This window comes from Dendrobates tinctorius, unplaced genomic scaffold, assembly GCF_039654945.1.
Source record: "Dendrobates tinctorius isolate UK_male_01 unplaced genomic scaffold, ASM3965494v1 ptg000003l, whole genome shotgun sequence".
Taxonomy (NCBI): Eukaryota; Metazoa; Chordata; class Amphibia; order Anura; family Dendrobatidae; genus Dendrobates; species Dendrobates tinctorius.
Window position 1 is genome coordinate 29,295,958 of NW_027361671.1, and position 12,610 is coordinate 29,308,567.

At 42.3% G+C, this 12,610-nt stretch overlaps 1 protein-coding gene and 1 long non-coding RNA gene across 10 annotated transcripts in view; one reads left to right on the plus strand and one right to left on the minus strand.

Annotated features, from left to right (window-relative positions):
* CAST (calpastatin) overlaps positions 1-12,610 on the plus strand; it is a 237,340-nt gene that overhangs the window by 104,638 nt on the left and 120,092 nt on the right. For all 9 annotated transcript variants that reach the window (XM_073542003.1, XM_073542077.1, XM_073542374.1 and 6 more), the window contains one exon: positions 8,393-8,458. In XM_073542003.1, coding sequence (XP_073398104.1) covers positions 8,393-8,458 — 66 coding nt within the window. The remainder of the gene's footprint in view (positions 1-8,392; positions 8,459-12,610) is intronic.
* The window catches only part of LOC141047794 (uncharacterized), a 128,878-nt gene that overhangs the window by 96,780 nt on the left and 19,488 nt on the right, over positions 1-12,610 (minus strand). The window lies entirely within an intron of this gene.

Here is a 12,610-nt window from a genome sequence, read left to right on the forward strand (position 1 = left end):
GCGCATCCGTTCCCATTAATCCTTTGCGAAAATGCCCGCGATGACGTCCGTTCTCGCGGGATCGCGATGTCTCGCGGTAATTCGCACAGCCACATGCGGGAAGTAAGCGGAACAATGCATTCCTATGGGTGCGGGATCGCCGCGATTCCGCAAAATTAATGAGCATGCTGCGGTTTTTACCGCAAAGCGATTCCGCACGGTAAAAGCCGCAGCATTAGCACAGCATTGCGGAATCCCATAGGAATGCTTATTTTTCGCGGTTAAAACTGCCACGGAAATGCGAAAAAAAACGCCACTTGTGAACTCAGCCCAACAGATCAAAGGCCTCCCATGTACCTTAGATAACAGCCCCTTCCGACTTCCCCGTACACAAGGACATCCATGTCTCTGGGCAGACTGCAATACACATTAGGCCGTGCCTTATCTGACTGGAGAGCAAAAATATCAGGTGATTAAATTCATACCACCCTGTTCTGACCCCCTATATGTTGGGGGAGAGTGATGAAGCAACCATTCACCTTAGATAGTCCAGTCCCATAAAAGCTAGCGAGTTTCTACAACTTTTATTTTATGTGTATGAAGTGAAGCCTTAAAACTTGTCATGCATGTAATATACATGAACCGCTACCTTGTAGGAACCATACTGTAGTGAACACATTAGACAAAAAACTTAAAGAAGCACACAAAAATTGTAGACTAGCTTGCAATGTTAGGAAATACCCCAATTCCAAAATAATTGGGACAATGTGTAAAAAGTAATGAAAACAAGATTGCAATGATCTGGAAATCTCTTATATCCATACTTTATTCACAACATAACATAGATCACAGATCAGAAGTTGAACATTACACGTTTTCCATTTCATTTGAAAAAAAAAAAAAAAAAATAACCAAAGTTAGAAATTAATGGCAGCAACACATCTCAAAGAAGTCGGCACAGGTCCATGGCCACCATTGTGCAGCATCTCTTCTTTTTACAAAGAAGTGAGGAGACCAAGAGCTGGAGATTTGGGAGAGGAATGATGTCCCATTCTTGTTCGATTTAATCTCCGCTTAAAGGGGTTGTCCGGGCTTTTCACAATCTCAGTACATATCTGGGCTGCAGAATGGTGAAAATAAGTAATTTACCTTCTGTCACCAGTTTGCACGGTTTTGTAGATATCTTCAGATGCTTCTGATCAGAACGTCCAAAGGGGGGGGGGGTGTTCTGGCATTGAAATGAGAACTGGTAGTTTCCTCCTACTCTACTAAAAACATGCCCTCTATAGCAACAACCCCACCCTCCATAGCAACAGGCCCTCCCCGTCCACATGAACAAGCCCTCCTCACAAGTAACAAATCCTCCCCCTCTAGCAGCCTCACTGCAGAGAGCAGACCACCCAGCTGCTCCTCCCCCAGACACACACTGAACAGTGATCTATGGAAAGTGAAACTAGTGAAGAGAAAACAACCAGTTCTCATTTCAATGCCAGAACACACACCCCCCTGGACGTTCTGTGCAGAAGCATCTGAAGATAGCTACAAAACCGTGCAAACTGGTGACAGAAGGTAAATTACTTATTTTCACCATTCTGCAGCCCAGATATGCACTGAGATTGTGTGAAAAGCCCGGACAACCCCTTTAAAGTGTCTGGGGTCTTTGACTGATTTTTCATTTTATAATTCTCCAAATATTTTCTGTTGGTAAAAGGTCTGGAAGTCAGGTTGTCAACTCATGACCTGACCTCTTTCTGTGAAGCCATGTTGTTGTGATGGTGCAGTGTGTAGGTTACATTATCTTGATGGAATATGCAAAGCCTTCCCTGAAATGGACATTGCCTGGATGGGAGCATCATTGAGCTTGCTTTTAAGATTTAAGATGTGCGAGCTGCCTATGCCATAGGCAGTCATGCAATAGTAGCGTTTCTGGAGTTTGTTGATATGTGGCTTTTTCTTTACCTAAAAGACATTTAACTTGTATTTGTGGGTTGTGCAAAGGACTGTGTTCAGACAGTCTTTTCTGGAAGTATCCCTCATCTCATGCAGTGATTTGCACAACCAAACATCAAGATTATTTTTAATGCGGCGCTGAGTGAGAGTCTGTACATCACTAGCATGCAATATTGACCATCAGTCTTGTCCCTTGTGCACATAGAAACGTTTGATGATATTATGTATTATAGATGATGTGATATTATAAGTCTTCATAGTTTTATACTCAGGGACATTTCATAGAATGTTGGAGTTGGAATGGACCTCCATGGTCATCGTATCGAACCTCCTGTTCAATGCAATTCAATGCAAGATTTACTAAACCATCTCAGACTGATGTCTGTCTAGCCTCTGTTTGAAGACTTCCATTGAAGGAGAACTCGCCACCTCTCATGGCAACCTGTTCCACTCATTGATCACTCACAATGGCAAAATATTTTTTAATATCGAATTGGTATCTTCTCCCCTTCAGTTTCATTCCATTGCTTCTCATGTCTCCATGTCAAAATGAGAATAAGGATGATCCCTCTACAATGTGACAGCCCTTCAGATACTTGTAGACAGCTATTAAGTCTCCCCTCAGTCTTCTTTTTTGCAAGCTAAACATTCCCAGATCCATTAACCATTTCTTGTAGGACATACTTTGCAGTCCGCTCACCATCCTGGTTGCTATTCTCTGAACTTGCTTTTTTTTTTTTTTCAATGTCTTTTCAAATGTGGTGCCCAGAACTGGACACAGTATTCCAGATGAGGCCTGACCAAGGAGGTCTAGAGATTGATAATTACTATATGTGATCTAGACTCTATAATTCTCTTAATACATCCTAGAACGGGTTTGCCTTTTTTGCTGCTGCATCACACTGTTGACTCGTGTGCAGTCTGTTATCTATTAGTATATCCAAGTCTTTTTCACATGTGCTGTTGCTTAGTTCTATTTCTCCCATTTTAAAGATGTAATTTAGTTTTTTCTTGCCCAAAAGTAGAATTTTTAATTTCTCCCAGTTAAATATCATTCTATTAGTCGCTGCCCTTTGTTCAAGCTTATCTAGATCCTTCTGAATCCTCTCTCTGTCTTCTCTAGTGTTAGCTCTGCCCCCTAGCTTTGCATGGTCTACAAATTCCTTCAGTTCCCTTATCTAGATCATTTATTCAAAATGTTGAGGAACACTGGGGCCTGGACATTGCCTTGTGGTACCCCACTTGAAACACTCTTCCTCTTGGATGTGCAACCATTTATTACCACTCTTTGAGTACAATCACTGAGCCAGTTATGAATCCACCTAACCGTAGCCTTGACAATTCCTTAGGTGGTCCTTTTTCAATAAGGATAGTATGAAATACTTTATCAAATGCTTTGCTGAAGTCGAGATATATTATATCTATAATAGTTTTATCTCCAAAAAATGACAAAAATATTCCAGGAGTTTTGTAAAGCAGCCTGAAGAAGCAGCATTCGTGTTCGGAAAGCTTGTAAATATATATTTTTCTGGTTATCCAATAAAGGTTGTGAGGTAGCACTGTCATTCAGATAGGGGATTCTCGCTTAGCCACCACAAAACCAGATCCAGCACGGGTTTTCATAAAGCAGTATAGTCCATGAGGTTTATTCATCATCATAAACCAAAGCAATATGCAACAGCATATAAACAGCAGAGCGTCCATTATAGCTTCACTCTGTAAACCCTGTGTTCACACAGGTTGTACAATGTCCATCATACAGGTTCTCTTAGCCTCATTTATCTCACCCACGTCCGGGTCTTCTCATGGCTGCTTCAGCTTACTGCAGACGTTCATTCCCTCCCCTGGGAACTCTCAGACACGTGCAGCCATTCACCACAGCCACTCCACAGGCTGTTAGCCAGGAGCTCCATCTCAGCGGGACCTTCCACACTGGACCAACCAGGTCCCTGCATTCACCCCCATGTGACCTACCCTGGCCGCATTATATGGTCCATAGCCACGCCCACCGGGTCACATGATTGACCTCATCACAGGTCCTTCAAGCCTCTACACACTCTTTACAATAGTGCTTCAAACACACCCCCTGGGTGGGTTTGTATGTAACCAGGTCCGCCCATCTCTCCAGTTACCTGGAGACTTCTCCCCTACACATTGAAACACCTCATCAGCATCACTGCCGATCAACACACAAGTCTCCATCCCAAAGCCACCCACCCTGAGATACACAACGGCCATTCAGTATTCCGCTATTCATCCTTTCTCCTGGGACATCCACACAGCGCCCCCTAGCGGACTCAGTGGTCACTACACCACAAGGTGTTAGTCCTAGAATACTTTTGTCATATTTAGACATAAAAGTGTTTTCACTGACAATAAAGTAGATAAGGAACAATCAAAATGTCCAATTTGTACTTAATGCCTTCATACCTATGATGAGAATACTTGCTGCCAGCATTAATATATATTATATATATAAAAAAAGAAGAAAAAAAAAAAAAAGAAACAAAAGCTGCACAAGCCTTTCAGATTGACAGGTGGTGCCAACCTACAAGTTATGACCCAACAAAATGATCTTTTGCTTCCTTACAGAGAACCCCGTCCAGCACAATTTTGTAATGATTAATAAAGCCATGGCTGTAGTGTTGCTGTAAAACACATTAATACCTTTGGGGAAGAAATCCTCTGTTGTTTTTGTTACCATGTGAAGTTTTCTGCTAATTAGATTTCAGTGCTCGGGGGCCGGACTGTATTCTGGGTCTTCTCTCCGTCTGTGATTTCCCGGCCCCTCAGCTTCCTCCTTTGTTTGAAGAGGAGATTTTAAAGGGAATCTGTCACCTCATTTTTGGCCTATGAGATGCGGCCACCGCCATCAGGCGCTGCTGTAGATAAGCCCCCGATGTAACCTGAAAGATAAGAAAAATGAGTTATATTATACTCACCCGGGGGTCTGGTCCGATGGGTGTCGCAGGCCGGTCCGGCGCCTCCCATTTTCTAGACGTCCTCCTCCTTACTTCTGCTGCGGCTCCTGCGCAGACGTACGTTATCTACCCTATTGAGGGCAGAGCAGAGTACTGCAGTGCGCAGGCGCCGGGAAAGGTCAGAGAGGCCCAGCGCCTGCACACTGCAGTAATTTACTCTGCCCTCAACAGGGCAGATAAAGTACACCTGCGCAGGAGCCACGGCAGAAGTAAGAAGGAGGACGTCAATGCTAGAAGATGGTAGTCGCCGGACTAGACAGCGACACTCACCGCACCCGACCACGTTCCCAGTGAGTATAATATAACTCGTTTTTCTTCTCTTTCAGGTTACATCAGGGGCTTATCTACAGCATTACAGAATGCTATAGATAAGCCCCTGATGGCGGTGGCCACATCTTCTAGGCCAAAAATGGGGTGACAGATTCCCTTTAAAAATAGGAGGCAGGTGACGGAAAAAGCAATGACCTATCATTCAAAGGCAGTGGAGGAGGCGAGAAGCAAAGACCGAGAAGATAAGACCCCCGTGTACAGTCCGGCATTTGTGCACCAAAATCTAATTAGCAAAAAAACTTCACAATTGTGCTGACAGATTGTCTTTATCGCCATTTGACAACAACGGGAAAGTTAGGAGGCTCCATACACAACATGGGTAGCTGGATTCACCTAAATGTTCTAGTTTGGCCAACTAATATACTAATATTTAAAACGGTGAAGTCCAAAACCAATAGAGCAAAGGTAACAAAAAAGGGTTTCAATAAAGTCGGTTTTGTATATGGTCGCATCAGTTGGGATGTCCCGGAGCCGGAGAAAACTTACATAATTATGTGCTTAGAGATCAATTGCCGAACAATCAAACAATCAATCACAACTTCCATCAGTTCTGTCACTTTAAGGCAAAAAAGCACTGGCCGGACATAAACCAGTTATGTGAACACGTCTATATATGCTAACATAAGGAGTTAAGTGCTTTCTTCTCTTCTAAGCCTGAAGGCCCAAGAGACCTAGAGTGTTTAATTATTTCTCACCATACCCTGTGTTATTGGTTCTCATGCATGGGTAGATCAAAATAAGGGAGTCTGACCTGAAAACAAACTGGCAAAATCTCACCGCCCACATTCGGAATGTCTTATGACACTGTGCACTGTATTAGCTTCATATTTTGTCTTTTTTCGGGGGAATATAAAGTCATGGTTGTCAATATTTTTGCGATTTTTCTATTGTTGAGCAGCATTTACTGGGTTTTGAACTAGTTTTAACAATTTTCAAAGAACTGCTCCATTTCCCATTTAGACATCTTTTCTATAATACGTGTCCGGGGAACACAGGGTTGGATAAGTAACGTTTGAAGAATTCATCCCTAGTGAATTGAAGCTGCATTCCTAAAGCTGTGCTGAGTATTTTAAAAGAGATTGAGGCTGAATTTTATGCCCCAGGAAATGTTACAATATCAGGAAAATAATGCAGGGTATATATTTACACATACACACAAGGTACCTCCACTGGATGTCTCTATATAGAGTGGTATCTATGGACCAAAGGCTCCCGTCATAAAAAGGAAAAATAAGTTGATAGTTTACAAATGGCGGGCAATAATGGAATGGGTACCACTTTATGGAATGGCACAGCATTGTATTGTTCCTCACTGCAGAATAAGAGGAATTCTGACAAGTACTGGCCCATCGGAGGCCAAAAAGGACACTCTTGTCTTGTCCTCCATTCAGTTAATGAAGACCTGAGATTATGTTTGGCATATGCCTCATACAACAAACCTGTTCGGCAAAATGCCAAGCCACCCTTACTCATCAGGTTTCTGTTGCTCTATGACACACAGATTATTACAGCTTGCTCTACTATGAGATCTGTTAACGAAAACAGCCATGACACACATATTAGGGCCTCATTCAGGCATGGATGTTTCATGTACTCAAAAAATGCTGTTAGTTTTTGGATCGGAGTTTCCTGTTTGAACAGTGTGTCAGTTCCTAGCATCGGAGTTTCAGCATTGATTGTCACTGATGAAAGAAAATATTAAACTGTCAATCACAGACAGCACCCGGTTTGCACACTGATGGCATTTCTGTGCCGTCAGCATGGAAAACCAGAAACCATAATTGTTGTATCTAGGTAACGAAAGCTAGGACACCAATGTGAATAGAGCCTACAGCTAGCTATACGCATGAGAGTTGCAATCAGCAGCCATACTTTCAACAGGAACAGTGTAATAATCCGCTGCCTCTTACATCAACATGTCTCGGAACCAAAGGATCAGCATGGGAAAGTCAAATCTAAAGCAATTTCTCTGGCCCCAAACCACCTGGACACACAGTGCTGGTCTGTCAGCTGCTCACATGTTGTAATGTCCATATCAGAGAGCAGAGGAGCAGCTAATAGTACAGTGCACACATCTGGCTCCAGAGGCGTAGCTAGGGGTTCAGCTCAGGAGGGGAGCGAAAAATCTGTGTGGGCCCCTAACCAGTATCCCTGATTACAACTCAGGTGGCGAACCCAGTGGCAGTAGCTCTGGGTGGGTCCCCTCAGAGCAAAGGGCCTGGGGCGACCGCACCCTCGGCCCCCCCTGGTAGCTACGCTACTGTCTGGCTCCCTTGAATACCGTGTGGTACTGAAGTTGGAGAGTTGCCCATGTATACTTGCACCTCTCTCCGTTGTAGTTTATGGGTGTAGTGAAATACTGGGCCATTATTACAACATCCATATTCTTCAACGAAGAGAGCAATATAAAGAGATACAAAGAAGATATACAAGTAGCGTCTCTTTGGGGGCTCATGTCCTATGTGGCTCCAACTTTCCGCACCTCTGCTCTATTCATTGCACATGGGACTGATGGAGGTAGCTGAACCCAGCGCTCTGCTGTCTTCAGCACTCCCTTATATAATGAATGAACTTTGGGCTACTGCCCCTTTCAAACATGGCATTTAAGAGCCCCATTCTCTGGACTGGTGGTGGTGGTGTGGGGGGGGTTACAGAAATCTTCAGCATTTGCATTGGGACAATCCATTTAAAACCAACCAAATTTACGGCTACCATACATCCCATATTCTCGAAAGGTAGAAGATTCTGGAAGCCGGACTTGTATCTATCAGACATTTATGGCATACTCTTGATAAATGTATCACATAGTAATACATCATTGCAGTACTTGGGACTGGTTTATTATGACTATATGGCCCTTGCTTAAGAAAAAAAAACAATGCATCCCTGATCTATACCATATACGATAGCTTTTGTGTTGTGTTATTTGTGGTTACAAGTATTTATCATACATTGTATCCATTTTGGAATATATCTGCCACATAGAGCAGAGCTCCAGAGAGGGTATCCCGTCTACCTGCTCCAGAGCGCCACATACGGCAGCTGAAAAGAGTGAAACGGGTTATTGCAGGGAATATTGCAGGAAAGCTCTGTTTTGTTTTCAGGTGTGACCCTGGAATAGTAGATAACAGTGGAATTGTGTTTTATTTCAGCAATGTGGTAAGAAAACAGATGGGACATCCAAGCCTACAGATAAGAAAAGCAATGAAACAGCAGAGGTAAGTACACACCGGCCTTTTGGCAAATGCAGTAAACTATTTGGTTAATCTTTGGAGATCCTTACTTTGTTCACTTTTTCCTTCATTTTTTTTCTCTTGTTGATGTTTTATGGCAATATCAATAGGTTTACTGAACCCAAAATATGAATTAAAGGGCATCTGTTAGTAGGATCAACCCTCCTAAACCCGTCTATTTGGGCATATAGATCATAGGAAGCTGATTAAAATGATATCTGCGATCTGATGTCATATTCCAGAGAAATACTTGTGAGATATATATATACAGTGGGGCAAAAAAGTATTTAGTCAGTCAGCAATAGTGCAAGTTCCACCACTTAAAAAGATGAGAGGCGTCTGTAATTTACATCATAGGTAGACCTCAACTATGGGAGACAAACTGAGAAAAAAAAAATCCAGAAAATCACATTGTCTGTTTTTTTTTCATTTTATTTGCATATTATGGTGGAAAATAAGTATTTGGTCAGAAACAAAATTTCATCTCAATACTTTGTGATATATCCTTTGTTGGCAATGACAGAGGTCAAACGTTTTCTGTAAGTCTTCACAAGGTTGCCAAACACTGTTGTTGGTATGTTGGCCCATTCCTCCATGCAGATCTCCTCTAGAGCAGTGATGTTTTTGGCTTTTCGCTTGGCAACACGGACTTTCAACTCCCTCCAAAGGTTTTCTATAGGGTTGAGATCTGCAGACTGGCTAGGCCACTCCAGGACCTTGAAATGCTTCTTATGAAGCCACTCCTTCGTTGCCCTGGCGGTGTGCTTTGGATCATTGTCATGTTGAAAGACCCAGCCACGTTTCATCTTCAATGCCCTTGCTGATGGAAGGAGGTTTGCACTCAAAATCTCACGATACATGGCCCCATTCATTCTTTCATGTACCCGGATCAGTCGTCCTGGCCCCTTTGCAGAGAAACAGCCCCAAAGCATGATGTTTCCACCACCATGCTTTACAGTAGGTATGGTGTTTGATGGATGCAACTCAGTATTCTTTTTCCTCCAAACACGACAAGTTGTGTTTCTACCAAACAGTTCCAGTTTGGTTTCATCAGACCATAGGACATTCTCCCAAAACTCCTCTGGATCATCCAAATGCTCTCTAGCAAACTTCAGACGGGCCCGGACATGTACAGGCTTAAGCAGTGGGACACGTCTGGCACTGCAGGATCTGAGTCCATGGTGGCATAGTGTGTTACTTATGGTAGGCCTTGTTAAATTGGTCCCAGCTCTCTGCAGTTCATTCACTAGGTCCCCCCGCGTGGTACTGGGATTTTTGCTCACCGTTCTTGTGATCATTCTGACCCCACGGGGTGGGATTTTGCGTGGAGCACCAGATCGAGGGAGATTATCAGTGGTCTTGTATGTCTTCCATTTTCTAATTATTGCTCCCACAGTTGATTTCTTCACTCCAAGCTGGTTGGCTATTGCAGATTCAGTCTTCCCAGCCTGGTGCAGGGCTACAATTTTGTTTCTGGTGTCCTTTGACAGCTCTTTGGTCTTCACCATAGTGGAGTTTGGAGTCAGACTGTTTGAGGGTGTGCACAGGTGTCTTTTTATACTGATAACAAGTTTAAACAGGTGCCATTACTACAGGTAATGAGTGGAGGAAAGAGGAGACTCTTAAAGAAGAAGTTACAGGTCTGTGAGAGCCAGAAATCTTGATTGCTTGTTTCTGACCAAATACTTATTTTCCACCATAATATGCAAATAAAATGAAAAAAAAAACAGACAATGTGATTTTCTGGATTTTTTTTTCTCAGTTTGTCTCCCATAGTTGAGGTCTACCTATGATGTAAATTACAGACGCCTCTCATCTTTTTAAGTGGTGGAACTTGCACTATTGCTGACTGACTAAATACTTTTTTGCCCCACTGTGTATATATATTATATATATATATATATATATATATATATATATATATATATATAAATAATTTGAGCTGTTAGATCTATGGGCTGGACATAAGCTCTTGAGGCAGAGTCACAGGAAGATCTATTATTTTAATGAAAGGGGACGTGTTTCTATATATTCGTCCTGAAAGTTCACTAACAGTAAAGTTCCACTTGACACCTTGGCTAGCAGATGGAATAAGTGAATGTCAGATGCAGATGTCAGTAGCACGATTCCTATACATACACAGCTGAGATGAGTTTAGGATACAGTGGATGGATGTTGCGGCTTTTCATTGAAGAACAATGTCAGTGGTTTTCCACACAACAATAGATGTATTCGTGTAACAGAAGAAAGAAGTGCACGCTGTGAAAAGGAAACGGCCTGTTATGTGGCGATATCAGATGAGTTACTCCAGAGTTTACATCGCTGTGATGGAAGACTATCCACAGTGAGGATATGTGGCTTTTCTGAGATTTTTTTTTCCCCATGCAGGATTTCTAAATAATAGGGACTTACTAAAGAAATTACATTTTGACTAAACTGTCAGGATTCTTCAGGGTAACAAATAAACAGTAATGAACTGTGTACAGTGATGGTATGAACGAGCTATATGAGTATCCTGTGCCGGTATGGAGGGGTACAGTACTGTATATACATGGCGAGCGCTATAAGGGCGTTTCATGTATATGGTTTGATTTATTTACCCGTGTTGATTGGATGGTTTGGCTTCGACATCTGGTGAGACTTTCACGTCACTAGCACCTTTAGAAATATATTTATGTAGAATATTGGTGACGTTTTCAATACTCATTTCATCCGCGCGCACACTATTGTTCATATGTCACTAGATAATTAATCGTATTGCACAGTTTTTACTGCATACGTTTCTATTTTACAGTCAGTGCAATGTGTTTGACGTGAGAAGCTGAGAGCCCCATGTTCTACATTTCTTAATTACTACAGTGGTAATTTCATGTAGAAGTGTCAGGATACAACAACTGTGAAATGAATTAAGTGCCCTCTAAAAATAGACTTATACTAATTGTACTGATATATCTAAACATTAACATAGATATTAACTCCCATTATGCATAACCGAAGCAGGTCCAATCCAACATATCTGTGTAATTAGCCCTGCAATGTGCATCCATGCTCTGCTCTTCAGACATCCTGGAAATGAATGAAAACATTCCTATGTGCTGATGAAATGTGACGTGAGGAGACGTCCGCCTTTTATACCCTATAATGTACATACCTGGAATTGTAGGTTAAAGTATAATCCCACAAGCCAGTCATCCGTGCTCATATGGAGCTTTGTTCAGCTTTGCAACACCTACTTCAGATCACGTGGCCATGAATGGTAGGAAGAGGCAGACAGACAGATCACCTTTATTGCTCGCTCTTCACATATTTGTTCACTTCACCTTCGCTTGAGATAGATTCTGCCATTTTTATCTGAAGCTTTGCATGTGCTGATCAAAATCGCTTTCATGACCATCTGACTTTGCAGTGCTGCCCCCTTTTTTAATTTGAAAACCTCAAAAAGAGGAAAAAAATCCTCCAAAAAAATTCAGATACAAACCAGACCGGCCTAAATGCATCTGCACTAATCCAGGGTGCAGCGGACCCAAGTAACATGGCAGCTGCACAGGTGCATAAATACCAAATGAAACAGCCAGCCTACAATCAGGGATTGGCCGTGTGGTACACCAGTGCAGAAGAAATAATCCGCATGTGGCAGTGTTCACACAGGGAATGCAGGGCTTCTGGCTCACAGCCTCTTAGTAACACCATACAGGGGGGCTGCCCAGTGCCAACTAGAATGCATCCCGTGTGAACAGAGGCCACAAGTTTGTAGAACCATTTGGGCCCAACTGCACCCTGGAAAAAATATAAAAAGTGCACAAAAAACATCAATATATGTAAGGTATTGGTTGATATTAAGGCCTTAATACGGAAGCTGGAAAACTGCGTCAAAGTTCCTTACACTTGCCAGTCCTACGCTAACATGAAAACCTCAAAAAGAGGAAAAAATCCTCCAAAAAATTTTTTTATTTGTATACAAAAGGTTTTGGTGATAACCTTGGGGTTTTACATCCATTTTTTGCATGATAAGTGCTGCTTTTATTTTTTGATTTAACAGCATTACAAAAAAAAAAGATGAAGTGGCACCAATCAAGTAAAGTCCAAAATCCAGACCACCGGACTAGTGTATATAAAATAAAAATGGCAGCACTCATA